Consider the following 14,861-nt stretch of genomic DNA (forward strand, 5'->3'; position numbering starts at 1 on the left):
ATTGATATAAACAACCCATAATTAAGAGTAGATTGTAGGTTAACGGGCAGGCTGGAACGGTTTCAGAATTCACTCTTGTGCTAGGGAAAATGATAATAAATTACAATAGATTAGGATCCTTGGAAAAGGGAGTATTGCATATGTTTTTAATGGTTGTTCTATTGGTACCTCTTGTTAAAGTATCACCTAATGTCATGAAAAGGGATAGATCAATAGCCATGTGATTATTGATGGTTTTATTTTTTTCTATAAAATTCTTTTAGCCTGGCTGCCTTTCTTCAATTAAGATGATTTATCTGTGATGTAGTGTGTTTGTCCCAGACTGTTATTCCAAATTAGGACAATCTAGGATTTCATATGCCATGAGTGTATCATACACACCGGGACTCTGAAGGAATTCCCAACTCACAGCTGTTGATTATAGCGACTAGTTCAGATTCCTTGTTGGCTAAGTAGTGTAATAATGCTAGAGACAAGGTTCAATTTCTGTCAAGGCATCCAGCATGAATGTTTTCTCTGTTCTTTCACTTATGTATCCTCAAAAACCAGAATCCCCAAGGCCACTTTGTGTATCATTAGCTACAACAATCTCGACCAGAGTTGTTCCTTCCATTTGACAATATATGTGATGATGGGACATAACCATCAATGTAACACTTTGAGATTGGAGCCTTTAAGCTTTGTTTTAGAAATCAATGTTCAGTTCTCTTCAGTAAGATTTTAACGTGTCCTTTGAAATTTAAAATGGTTAAAACTTATGTCAGTGACCTGCCCAATATGATATAACCAATATAATAAAGTGACTGCACATTCTTAAACTTGTGATTCATTGATAAAATTGTCAATCACATCTGTACTTGCAGGGAGCTCAATTAGCCAGATTGGAAACCAAATTAAGTGTTGTTTGGTGGATGCAGACAATATTGTTTGGTAAGGGAAGCTTTGAGAATGTTGCATTAATGTAATATAGTCTAATTTTATGAAGCATGAAGTGTTATCAACTGCAATGACAAAAAATAAATTAACTATCAGAAGACTCAGAACCCTTCAGACAAGATATCAGGATTCTCATGGCCATTGTGTGGATCCAATCAATTCAAATCTATATAAGTAATTTATAATACAAAGTTATCAAGAAAACAAGTTTCAGTCTTTTATAAATACAATAGGGATGAAGATACACCAGAAGAAACAACACTATGAATTCAATATGTAAAATAATAATTTTGATAAAATAAAATAAAATTTTAATAAAAATAATTAAGTGGAATAATTGAAATAATTGATTTGTTTTCAGTTTCAGCAATATATTAGGGAAGAGCCTGGATTGGAGAGAGAAAAAGGGAGAGCACAACCTAGATTAGTGAGAAAGAGCACAGCCTGGATTAGGGAGAGAGCACAGCCTGGATTAAAAAGAGCACAGCCGACAAAGATGAACAATGAACTCTTTACCAAAATAATTGCTCTGCTGAAAAGAAGAAGTTTTGTACAGCTTGTCAAGGAGGAAGTGTCTGGTACGACCTACAGCTATGGACCAGCTGGCACACTGCTGAGGAGAAACATAGCACAATGTTGGTCAGTATGACTGACTTTGATAATTCAGTCCTTCGAGCATCTGCCCTTGTGATAGGCATTATGAATGAACAAGTCTTTTTAATGATTCAAAGCATGCAACAATTATAACTTTGTGTAAGGATTTAAATATGAACGAGTTCCTTTGGTTTCATATCACATCTCCATAGAAAACAACAATGTACAGTCAAACTTCTATGAATGGAACTTTGATGTTTCTCCATGTATCAGATTTTTATTTCTGTTCCTGAATTTCATTTCTATGCGATGTATATTGTAATTGACAATTTCATATTTCATAATACAGATTTGTGAAAGTATTTTTTGGTATAATAGTTTACTAGTAAATGTTAAGTGCAATACTTTACCAGGAGATGTTGTTTTTTACTGATACTACACAGTTCTAAATGTGCAGTACTGTCTGTATAATACTTCACTTGCAATGTTTTAGTGCATTACTTTACTATTAAGTCACTAATAGGAGTGAGCCCATCACAGAACTGTCCCAATGATGACTCTCCCTTCAGTCAAAACATGTAACTAACAATGTCATTAAATTTGAATAAAAAATCCTTCTATGTTGGACTCATTCCTATTAATGATATTACCTGGATAATCCCAGTGAGGCCTCATGTTTACAGTCGTATCCACAGAAGGTTTGTCAAGACTGCAATGATTGAGACATTGAGGGACGTTGTGCCTCCACCTTCTGCAGTATTGCATGTTTTTTTGTCGTGCTTTATTGATAAATATTTTGTTAAATAGTTTACTGATAGTATTCATTGTACAGCTGAACTGGTAATTTGTTTATTATTGTAGCAGTGAATGGTAAGTGTATAACTGTACTTGTTTATTGTGATCCCTTATTAATGATTAGTTAAGTCTGTTGACACATTTCAGATTCTGATTAAAGTCTTGATTTGTTTGTTACAGGTGGGAATGGATGATGACTTGCCAGGAAAACACCTTTCCTGTGGAGAGTACAAACAGCCAAGGTAAATGATTACACAATAGGATCTACAGATCAAACTAACAGATAGAAAGATTACCTTCAAATATTGAAAATATTTATTGTTTTCCTTCAGATTCCAGCTGGGACCACTTCCTGGACATTTCCAAACAGCTGGAGTGGAACCTTCCTTTCTCGATTACCCAGAGTCGCAGCTACATTCACACACCTGCTAGCAGCCACATTGACAAATTCTTATTTAAGTGAGATTTTACTCCTTCTCCAACTTTACTTTTTTGTAGAATTAGAGATTGATGCTACTGGCAAGATAATCTTTCAATTCCCAAGACACAATGCAAGAGACACTTTTTATGAATCACTATCCTTGAGACACCATGAGATAGACACTGCCCATGAAATATTCTTCGTGTGTTCTATCAATGAGACTCTGTCTGTGAGACACTATCCATGAGACACTAGCCATGAGATTCATGAGACATTATCTATGAAATTCGTAAGACACTAGCCATGAGATTCATGAGACACTATCAATGAGATTCATGAGACACTATCAATGAGATTCATGAGACACTATTCGTGAGACACCATCCATGACACACTTTCTACGAGACACTATCCACGAGACACTTTCCATAAGACGCTTTCTATGAGACACCATCCATGAGACACTTTCCATGAGACACTATCCATGATACACAATCCATGAGACACTATCCATGAGGTACTGTTTAAACCCTGAACACTCTGCATTATTGAGAATGTACAACAAAGTACTAACTACACATACTATCCACTGAATACTTCACACAAAAGATATAGTTTCCTCAAATTGAAATATTGTCTTTAAAACTACTATTATCCATGAATCTTTATATCATTGATAGGATACAATTTTTGAAAATTTGAAGACTGTCTACAAGATATTTCAGAGATACTAAATTCTAAATATTTTCAATAACAAACTGTCTGCAAGAAATGATCCCTCTGCCCCTCAAAGCTGATAAAACCATGATTCTTAGTGTTGTTTAGCTTTATTTAAGGTAGTACTTATGTCTCAGTTCCAGCAGGAAGACAAGCCTTGTGATGCAGAATATCTGTTCAGCTACTTCTGTTAATCCTATGTTGGACTCAGCTATAAGAACACGCCTTAAGTGGTGGAAACAGGTACCTCATTATATACCACCTGAGTATAATGGGATCTATTTTTATATAGATGTATCTGATAGATACTGAATTAATTAGTCAATGTCTTTCTTGACAAAGGCTTAAAATACAGCAACAGAAAATATTTTTTATGTGATGATACACCTTCACAGAAATCTCTATCAAATGGATGTAGACTTTCTTCTAAAGGGAAATAAAAGAGAAAGTAACAATGACCTGTGTTTTTTACCTCCATCGTTTTTCTCGTATTTATTGTGCATGTCATTTTAATGGTAAAATTGTTTAAAATTATACTTTAAAAGCTGTAAAATTGTTGATCACATGTGTGAGGTTAAAGCTGACATTTAAATTGTTGTATTATGTAACTATTGTTTTTGTTGTCTGTTTTCACTCACAGAGAAAATAACAGAACAAATTTGCTTCAGTTTTCAGGAAATCCAGCTAAATTTTCAGTGACTGACCTGCAAAAAACAGAAAGTGGCTATTATGCAAATATTCAGTACACATTTCCTTGGGGTAAGGATGATGTGGAGACAGTAACCAGTCTTGGGGATACACCCTTACAGCCGTTCAGGGAAACATTATTATCAGAACATCAAGTACGTAAAGCTGTTTATGTGCATGTTCCATACTTTGACATTATTAGCATCAAGCACATGCATGATTGATATATCAGTAGATCTCTACCATGTTTGTGTGAGGTTGATATAAGATCTCTACCATGTATGTGTTAGGTTGATATAAGATCTATACCACTCTACCATGTATGTAGGAGGTTGATATAAGATCTGTACCACGCTACCATGTATGTGGTAGGTTGATACAAGATCTGTACCACTCTACCATGTATGTGGGAGGTTGACATAAGATCTATTCCACTCTACAATGTATGTGGAAGGTTGATATAAGATCCCTACCACTATACCATGTATGTGGGAGGTTGATATAAGATCCCTACCACTCTACAATGTATGTGGAAGGTTGATATAAGATCCCTACCACTCTACAATGTATGTGGAAGGTTGATATAAGATCTCTACCACTCTACCATGTATGTGGGAGGTTGATATAAGATCTCTACCACTCTACCATGTATGTGGGAGGTTGATATAAGATCTCTACCACTCTACCATGTATGTGGGAGGTTGATATAAGATCTCTACCACTCTACCATGTATGTGGGAGGTTGATATAAGATCCCTACCACTCTACAATGTATGTGGGAGGTTGATATAAGATCCCTACCACTCTACAATGTATGTGGGAGGTTGATATAAGATCTCTACCACTCTACCATGTATGTGGGAGGTTGATATAAGATCTCTACCACTCTACCATGTATGTGGGAGGTTGATATAAGATCTCTACCACTCTACCATGTATGTGGGAGGTTGATATAAGATCCCTACCACTCTACAATGTATGTGGGAGGTTGATATAAGATCTCTACCACTCTACCATGTATGTGGGAGGTTGATATAAGATCTCTACCACTCTACAATGTATGTGGGAGGTTGATATAAGATCTCTACCACTCTACCATGTATGTGGGAGGTTGATATAAGATCTCTACCACTCTACCATGTATGTGGGAGGTTGATATCTCTACCACTCTACCATGTATGTGGGAGGTTGATATAAGATCCCTACCACTCTACAATGTATGTGGGAGGTTGATGTATGTATAAGATCTCTACCACTCTACAATGTATGTGGGAGGTTGATATAAGATCCTACCACTCTACAATGTATGTGGGAGGTTGATATAAGATCTCTACCACTCTACAATGTATGTGGGAGGTTGATATAAGATCTCTACCACTCTACAATGTATGTGGGAGGTTGATATAAGATCTCTACCACTCTACCATGTATGTGGGAGGTTGATATAAGATCTCTACCACTCTACCATGTATGTGGGAGGTTGACATAAGATCTCTACCACTCTACCATGTATGTGGGAGGTTGACATAAGATCTCTACCACTCTACCATGTATGTGGGAGGTTGACATAAAATCCCTACCACTCTACCATGTATGTGGGAGGTTGATATAAGATCCCTACCACTCTACAATGTATGTGGTAGGTTGATATAAGATCCCTACCACTCTACAATGTATGTGGGAGGTTGATATAAGATCTCTACCACTCTACCATGTATGTGGGAGGTTGATATAAGATCTCTACCACTCTACCATGTATGTGGGAGGTTGATATAAGATCTCTACCACTCTACCATGTATGTGGGAGGTTGATATAAGATCTCTACCACTCTACCATGTATGTGGGAGGTTGATATAAGATCCCTACCACTCTACAATGTATGTGGGAGGTTGATATAAGATCCCTACCACTCTACAATGTATGTGGGAGGTTGATATAAGATCTCTACCACTCTACCATGTATGTGGGAGGTTGATATAAGATCTCTACCACTCTACCATGTATGTGGGAGGTTGATATAAGATCTCTACCACTCTACCATGTATGTGGGAGGTTGATATAAGATCCCTACCACTCTACAATGTATGTGGGAGGTTGATATAAGATCTCTACCACTCTACCATGTATGTGGGAGGTTGATATAAGATCTCTACCACTCTACAATGTATGTGGGAGGTTGATATAAGATCCCTACCACTCTACCATGTATGTGGGAGGTTGATATAAGATCTCTACCACTCTACCATGTATGTGGGAGGTTGATATAAGATCCCTACCACTCTACAATGTATGTGGGAGGTTGATATAAGATCCCTACCACTCTACCATGTATGTGGGAGGTTGATATAAGATCTCTACCACTCTACAATGTATGTGGGAGGTTGATATAAGATCTCTACCACTCTACAATGTATGTGGGAGGTTGATATAAGATCTCTACCACTCTACCATGTATGTGGGAGGTTGATATAAGATCCCTACCACTCTACAATGTATGTGGGAGGTTGATATAAGATCTCTACCACTCTACAATGTATGTGGGAGGTTGATATAAAGATGATAGACACTTGTCAAGATGTATTAAATCTTGATATCTACAGTTTGTCAATGGTAAGAAGAAGAGTCTGCCTTGTGTGATTGAGTGTAATGCAGTTCTGGAGCAAGGGTTCCTGGCATTTTTGTTGGATGCTTATCCGGCTTACCATGGACCGTCAAACAATAACACCAAGGAATATGCGGTGAGTTGGATCCGCAGACATTTCAAGTCATTTCTCATTATTGAAGGTAAGATCAATGTCATGTGGATCAGCATTTTTTTTACATCACCTGAGACAACGTCTCATGGTGACCTATTACAATTGCCTTTTGTCAGGCATCGTGTGTGGTAAACTTGTAGACTTGTAGACTTCTTCTGGACAGACTCCTGAACCGATTTCAATGAAATTTTGCAGAAACTTTCCTTGGCAAATGTTGCACCAAAAGTTTAAATCAAATGGTCCCTACTCCCAAGGAGATATGAGGGGAGGGGTTAAAATGGTAAATTGTTTGAAACTTTAATAATCTTCTTCTCAAAACCCAGGTATAATAGAATCAAAGAACTTAGTGAATGAATGACCTTGACCAGCTTTCAAGGTTATAGGAGTCATATGTGTTGAAATCTTTAAACATAAACAGCTTCTTTTCAATAACCAAAAGGCCCAGGGTGCTGATATTGGGCCTGTAACATGCTGGGATGAAGGGCTATTGGGTTTATTAATGTGATTGACCTTGAACCACTTTCAAGGTATCTTGTTTATACCTGTATAAATTTGATGGACAGCGATTGTTGTTTTGGATTACTTGTACTTTCACAGAAACAGTATTTTTAGCCTACAGATGGCAATCTGGGATTTTCATAGATCATAAATACTGGATGGATGATTCATATTTCATATGTAGGTCCCCGTTTGTCCCTGTGCTTTGTCTATTTTTGGGACAAATCGGAAAATCACATGCCAACAGTAACTGTTAGAGCTATTTCTTAAGAAGTCCAAAAGAATCATTCTGAAATTTCGTATGTGTTCCTTGGTCTCCAATTGTGTACTGGCCATTTTTGAAGTGATTTAAAAAACAAAATAGCAAACAGGCAGCCATCTTGGATTTTGACATTTACAGTTTGTCACTAATTGTGGGAATGTGTTGGAGATATCACTCTCAAACTTCCTATCTAGGTTTCTCTTTGTCTCCAGTTGTGCATTTTGGGACTAATGGTATAAAATGTTTCTTAAGAAATATAACAGGGATCTTGTTTAAATTTCTTATACAGGTTCCCCATGGTCAATTGTATTAGTTGTGTATTGTCAATTTTAGGATTGATGATGAAGACGCCTTTGTGTAGTGATCAATTCACCTGTCACTACAATTAATATTAGTAATAAATAAGAGAAAAGAAGGGAAAAGATCCTACTTACAGAATACCAATAAATATCATACAGTAATGAATGCCCAGATCCCACTGGGAGCTCGTCTGTAACTGGAAACTGAAACTTTGAACAAGCCCCTACTGTGATGACATCTATTTACAGAGTGCTATGTATACTGTTCTTATCATCCATGTCCAACCGTCACAGACATGACAAAGGCAGTTTGATAAAATTGATGTTCTGAGATATCTTACTCATGACTTTCTCCTTCTAGTGTTTGCAACTGAACCCTAGACTCACGCCTTATAAGATGGCCGTCTGTTACCAAGGTGACAAGTCCATGGTACTTCAACAGCTAGCTGCTAACATTGGAAAAAATCTGAGACAGGCTGGAATAATTACACTGAACCAGGTGTCTAACTCTTCACTTGAGAAGAGGATATCACAGTAAGTCGTGGCTAAATATCTATGCTAAAGCAAGCTTTAGGACATAACATCTATCTCATGCCTGGTTGTTTTGTTGTATAACGTTGTTTAAACCCACATGATGTCAGGTGGATAGTAATATACATAATGTAATGTCTAGTAAATTATTAAGTGTCCAGTTCCAACTAAAACCATGTTGTATCTTATTTGGAGTAATATAACAGAAATGATGAGATGAGTGTGTTTTGTTTCAGGAATGATGAGATGGGTATACCTTACACGGCTATACTACATGACAGTGTGTTAGAAGCTGGTGTGGTAGAGGTTCGCAGTCGGGACACTACCATCAAGGTAACATTCACCTGTGTGTTTTATCTTGTTTTTGTTTTGTTCTGTGTTAGAACTAAATAAGGTAATTGCTCACTTCCTGAAATTAGCATGTCTGTTTGTCCCTCTGTGTGCCATCTGACCACTCAATGGATGGACATATAGAATACACACATTTGATGCAAGCTACATGGTTTAAAACTTCCAAGGAATCAAAGGTCACGGATGCATTGCAGTTATGAATGGCAGAGTATGTCAGAAACAGGAGACATATCTTACAGGCCTATATTTTGATTTTGATGAAACTTTGCACACAAGTTATACTGACATGTTCTTGTCTCTCCATACAATCTATTGAAAGTAACGATGAAAGTTTTGTTAACACATGTATTATGTAAATTAGATTATAGGCATTGAAATAAGCTATACCTCTTACAACCTTAAGATTCAAACGTATTGGATGCGTTACAGTGATGAAATGGCAAATAATCTCAGAACTGGAAGGTATTTCATAATAATGCATTAGAGAATTATAGGCATTGATGCCAGGTAACCAAAGGTCAAAGGTTCAGCAAAGTCCTGAAATTGCCATTTATCTCAGAAAAAATTTGTATACAACAATACATAAGAGTATTGTAGGCATTGATCTTAAGTACATAGTGACAAAGTGTAATAAGTGTTGTGTAGTCAAAGGTCAAAGGTCAAAGGTCCTGTATCCATTACAATCCTTCAGTAAAAGCAAATCATTACTCCCAGTACTACTATCTCTGATTTTGTTAGTTTACCTCGTCACATTGCCTGGTGTTATGTGACATCAGTTTCTCCTGACAGTAGTCAAATCTATAGGTAATGTTCAATAATATTAAATGTAATATTAGGTAATGTTCAGTAATATTAAATGTAATATTAGGTAATGTTCAGTAATATTAGGTAATGTTCAGCAATATTAGGTAATGTTCAGTAATATTAGGTAAAGTTCAGTAATATTAGGTAATGTTCAGTAATATTAGGTAAAGTTCAGTAATATTAGGTAACGTTCAGTAATATTAGGTAAAGTTCAGTAATATTTGGTAAAGTTCAGTAATATTAGGTAATGTTTAGTAATATTTTACTCCAAGTAGAACAATACCAGAGAATCTGAGGTTGAATTTAACCTGTTGTTCAAGAGCCAGATTGAGTTAAACCAAAAATACAATGTAAATCAACATGTATCACCTGTTGTGTTACAGTCAATACAGGTTGCACCTCCTGACATGTCTGCTATCAAACCAGTTCCATTTCTGTTCTTTTTTTCCCCATTTTTCCTTAATCTTTATTTCCAGGAACAAATTCATATCTCTCAGTTGGCAGAATTTGTGCAAAAGCGTGTGGCTGCATCAAGCTGATGGAATCTTTGGGTAAACGTTAACATCATGGTAGACACGGATGTTTGTCAGAGATTACTGTGAAAGATGCACCAGAAATTCTCACAAATTTGTACAACATTTACTGAAAGAAGGAGTTTGTGTTTTCCTGCAAGATTTAAGAGATCATCAAAGAAACGATGGAAAACCGTACTAATGATGTACAACAATGTAACAGATGTGTAATCTTACTAGAGGTGTACAACACTGTAACAGATGTGTAATCTTACTAGAGGTGTACAACACTGTAACAGATGTGTAATCTTACTAGAGGTGTACAACACTGTAACAGATGTGTAATCTTGCTTAAAGTGTACAAGGGAACTGGTAGACATGCTGTGTAACAGATGTGAAATCTTGCTTGAGGTGTACAACACTGTAACAGATGTGTAATCTTACTAGAGGTGTACAACACTGTAACAGATGTGAAATATTGCTAGAGGTGTACAACACTGTAACAGATGTGTAATCTTACTAGTAATGTACAACACTGTAACAGATGTGTAATCTTGCTTAAAGTGTACAAGGGAACTGGTAGACATGCTGTGTAACAGATGTGAAATCTTGCTTGAGGTGTACAACACTGTAACAGATGTGTAATCTTACTAGAGGTGTACAACACTGTAACAGATGTGTAATCTTGCTAGAGGTGTACAACACTGTAACAGATGTGTAATCTTGCTTGAGGTGTACAAGGGAACTGGTAGACATGCTGTGTTACAGATGTGTAATCTTACTAGAGGTGTACAACACTGTAACAGATGTGTAATCTTACTAGAGGTGTACAACACTGTAACAGATGTGTAATCTTTCTAGTGGTGTACAACACTGTAACAGATGTGTAATCTTACTGTGTGTAACAGATGTGTAATCTTGCTTGTGGTGTACAAGGGAACTGGTAACATGCTGTGTAACAGATGTGTAATCTTACTTGAGGTGACTGTGATGTGAAATCTTGCTTGAGGTGTACAACACTGTAACAGATGTGTAATCTTACTAGAGGTGTACAACACTGTAACAGATGTGTAATCTTGCTTGAGGTGTACAAGGGAACTGGTAGGCATGCTGTGTTACAGATGTGTAATCTTGCTTGTGGTGTACAAGGGAACTGGTAGGCATGCTGTGTTACAGATGTGTAATGTTACAGATGTGTAATCTTGCTTGAGGTGTACAAGGGAACTGGTAGGCATGCTGTGTTACAGATGTGTAATCTTGCTTGAGGTGTACAAGGGAACTGGTAGGCATGCTGTGTTACAGATGTGTAATCTTGCTTGAGGTGTACAAGGGAACTGGTAGGCATGCTGTGTTACAGATGTGTAATCTTGCTTGAGGTGTACAAGGGAACTGGTAGACATGCTGTGTTACAGATGTGTAATCTTGCTTGAGGTGTACAAGGGAACTGGTAGACATGCTGTGTTACAGATGTGTAATCTTGCTTGAGGTGTACAAGGGAACTGGTAGACATGCTGTGTTACAGATGTGTAATCTTGCTTGAGGTGTACAAGGGAACTGGTAGACATGCTGTGTTACAGATGTGTAATCTTGCTTGAGGTGTACAAGGGAACTGGTAGACATGCTGTGTTACAGATGTGTAATCTTGCTTGAGGTGTACAAGGGAACTGGTAGACATGCTGTGTTACAGATGTGTAATCTTGCTTGAGGTGTACAAGGGAACTGGTAGACATGCTGTGTTACAGATGTGTAATCTTGCTTGAGGTGTACAAGGGAACTGGTAGACATGCTGTGTTACAGATGTGTAATCTTGCTTGAGGTGTACAAGGGAACTGGTAGACATGCTGTGTTACAGATGTGTAATCTTGCTTGAGGTGTACAAGGGAACTGGTAGACATGCTGTGTTACAGATGTGTAATCTTGCTTGAGGTGTACAAGGGAACTGGTAGACATGCTGTGTTACAGATGTGTAATCTTGCTTGAGGTGTACAAGGGAACTGGTAGACATGCTGTGTTACAGATGTGTAATCTTGCTTGAGGTGTACAAGGGAACTGGTAGACATGCTGTGTTACAGATGTGTAATCTTGCTTGAGGTGTACAAGGGAACTGGTAGACATGCTGTGTTACAGATGTGTAATCTTGCTTGAGGTGTACAAGGGAACTGGTAGACATGCTGTGTTACAGATGTGTAATCTTGCTTGAGGTGTACAAGGGAACTGGTAGACATGCTGTGTTACAGATGTGTAATCTTGCTTGAGGTGTACAAGGGAACTGGTAGACATGCTGTGTTACAGATGTGTAATCTTGCTTGAGGTGTACAAGGGAACTGGTAGACATGCTGTGTTACAGATGTGTAATCTTGCTTGAGGTGTACAAGGGAACTGGTAGACATGCTGTGTTACAGATGTGTAATCTTGCTTGAGGTGTACAAGGGAACTGGTAGACATGCTGTGTTACAGTGTATAACCTTAGTGTGTTCAGTTGTACCAAGTGTGTTCAGTTATTACTTTAGTGTGTGTTACAGATGTGTTCAGTTATTACCTTAGTGTAAGTTTACCTTAGTGTGTTCACTGGTAGACATGTGTGTTACAGTAGTGTGTTCAGTTATTACCTTAGCGTGTTCAGTTATTACTTTAGTGTGTTGTATGTGTTCAAGTGTGTTATTATTACTTTAGTGTGTTCAGTTAGTGTGTTCAGTTATTATGTGTTCAGTTATTACTTTAGTGTGTTCAGTTATTACCTATGTGTCCTATGTGTTCAGTTATAACCTTAGTGTGTTCAGTTATTACCTTAGTGTGTTCAGTTATTACTTTAGTGTGTTCAGTTATAACCTTAGTGTGTTCAGTTATTACCTTAGTGTGTTCAGTTATTACCTTAGTGTGTTCAGTTATTACCTATGTGTCAAGTGTGTTCAATTATTACCTTAGTGTGTTCAGTTATTACCTTAGTGTGTTCAGTTATTACTTTAGTGTGTTCAGTTATTACCTTAGTGTGTTCAGTTATTACCTTAGCGTGTTCAGTTATTACTTTAGTGTGTTCAGTTATTACCTTAGCGTGTTCAGTTATTACTTTAGTGTGTTCAGTTATAACCTTGGTGTGTTCAGTTATTACCTTAGTGTGTTCAGTTATTACCTTAGCGTGTTCAGTTATTACTTTAGTGTGTTCAGTTATTACCTTAGCGTGTTCAGTTATTACTTTAGTGTGTTCAGTTATAACCTTGGTGTGTTCAGTTATTACCTATGTGTCAAGTGTGTTCAATTATTACCTTAGTGTGTTCAATTATTACCTTAGTGTGTTCAGTTATTACTTTAGTGTGTTCAGTTATTACCTTAGTGTGTTCAGTTATTACTTTAGTGTGTTCAGTTATAACCTTAGTGTGTTCAGTTATTACCTTAGTGTGTTCAGTTATAACCTTAGTGTGTTCAGTTATTACCTTAGCGTGTTCAGTTATTACTTTAGTGTGTTCAGTTATAACCTTAGTGTGTTCAGTTATAACCTTAGTGTGTTCAGTTATAACCTTAGTGTGTTCAGTTATAACCTTAGTGTGTTCAGTTCAACAGATTTTTCTGCTGCTTCAGAGAGGTAGCTATATGTCCTTATCTTGGTCTTTCTAACATACAATATCACCATACACTGATATTTTAATTTGATGCCTGGCATCACTCTAAAAGTAAAATTAATTTTGTTTTTTTAATTGATTTAAGTCTGAACTGAACTAGTTTATTTCCAGTATTACAAAGGATATGTTATATACAGCAATGACAACCTCAAAGTTAATAAGGCCAGTATCACATTCACATGGAAAGGACTGTATAATCCAGTATATAGAATCTCGACAGGATGACAATGATTATGTAAACTAAAATAAACTAAATCTCAACATGGAGGGAATGTAACCACTAAATTTAGTGTGTGATACACTACATCTCAACATGGAGGGAACGTAACCACTAAATTTAGTGTGTAATACACTACATCTCAACATGGAGGGGATCTTAGTGTGTAACTAGTCTTTAATAATGTATGTTTATGTGTGACATTCTTTCATCATTAAAGAAATTTATGTGCTATTAATGTATATCAGGTAGGATTTACCAGAAGATAGGATACATATTATATATATATATATATATAGTGCAAATATGGTTAATTCTCCATGTCCAGAAAACATATGACGTCACTATTGAACGTCATTGTTCATGAAGTCTCAATTGTATCTATGTACACAATGTAAAACATCTGAAGAAGAAATGAAAGCGCTTATGTTTTACAGCTCATCGAGTTTTCCAGTTTTTCTATTTTTTATATACATACCTATATATATATATATATATGTATTGTTTGTCAAATGAAGATTAAAATTCACCAGATTTACATTATCGTTCTTCACTGAATCATTTAAACAAAGTATTAATCACCATTTTTTTTTATTTATTGACACAATAAACAGATTATATGAAATAATGGAGATACAATGTAAGATGAACTGGTCACTATACACATTAAACCAGAAATTTTAGACATCAGATCTACATTCCAGACACGCTGGTCTCAATACAACAGTACAGGAATGATTTAGGTCCCTCTAGTTTTGTAAGTTGTGGGAGATCATTATAGATCAAATAGCACAAACTAAAGAACAAACATATTAAGGGCCCCACAATGTTGTACTTTCTTATTTAACCAACTACTTGTCTTT

General features: G+C 36.6%; 1 protein-coding gene across 3 annotated transcripts; it reads left to right on the plus strand.

The window, feature by feature from the left end:
* Positions 1–860: 860 nt before the first annotated feature.
* LOC132560757 (DNA polymerase subunit gamma-2, mitochondrial-like) lies at positions 861–11,035 on the plus strand. Of its 3 annotated transcripts, none has more exons than XR_009554669.1 (11): positions 861–930; positions 1,298–1,575; positions 2,506–2,567; positions 2,658–2,784; positions 3,601–3,706; positions 4,132–4,305; positions 6,752–6,889; positions 8,328–8,500; positions 8,734–8,830; positions 10,129–10,820; positions 10,859–11,035. XR_009554669.1 is itself a non-coding variant. In XM_060225434.1 (10 exons), exons 2-10 carry the CDS (start codon positions 1,433–1,435, stop codon positions 10,189–10,191), a joined length of 1,083 nt encoding a protein of 360 aa, XP_060081417.1. In that variant the 5' UTR covers positions 861–930; positions 1,298–1,432; the 3' UTR covers positions 10,192–11,035. The 3 variants fall into 3 exon arrangements, 1 of the variants encoding a protein (XP_060081417.1); XR_009554668.1 differs by having other exon boundaries at positions 10,129–10,613; positions 10,652–11,035; XM_060225434.1 differs by having other exon boundaries at positions 10,129–11,035.
* The last annotated feature ends 3,826 nt before the right edge of the window (positions 11,036–14,861 follow it).

Source organism: Ylistrum balloti, unplaced genomic scaffold, assembly GCF_031769215.1.
Source record: "Ylistrum balloti isolate Yb309-2 unplaced genomic scaffold, AGI_CSIRO_Ybal_v1 Utg371108, whole genome shotgun sequence".
Lineage (NCBI taxonomy): Eukaryota > Metazoa > Mollusca > Bivalvia > Pectinida > Pectinidae > Ylistrum > Ylistrum balloti.

Excerpts from the sequence above, each read along its gene's own strand:
- LOC132560757 (XM_060225434.1), top strand. The coding sequence starts at position 1,433 with ATGAACAATGAACTCTTTACCAAAATAATTGCTCTGCTGAAAAGAAGA. Across the intron at positions 2,785-3,600 it reads ATTGACAAATTCTTATTTAA|TTCCAGCAGGAAGACAAGCC; the intron begins GTGAGATTTTAC and ends CTTATGTCTCAG. Across the intron at positions 6,890-8,327 it reads ATAACACCAAGGAATATGCG|TGTTTGCAACTGAACCCTAG; the intron begins GTGAGTTGGATC and ends TTCTCCTTCTAG.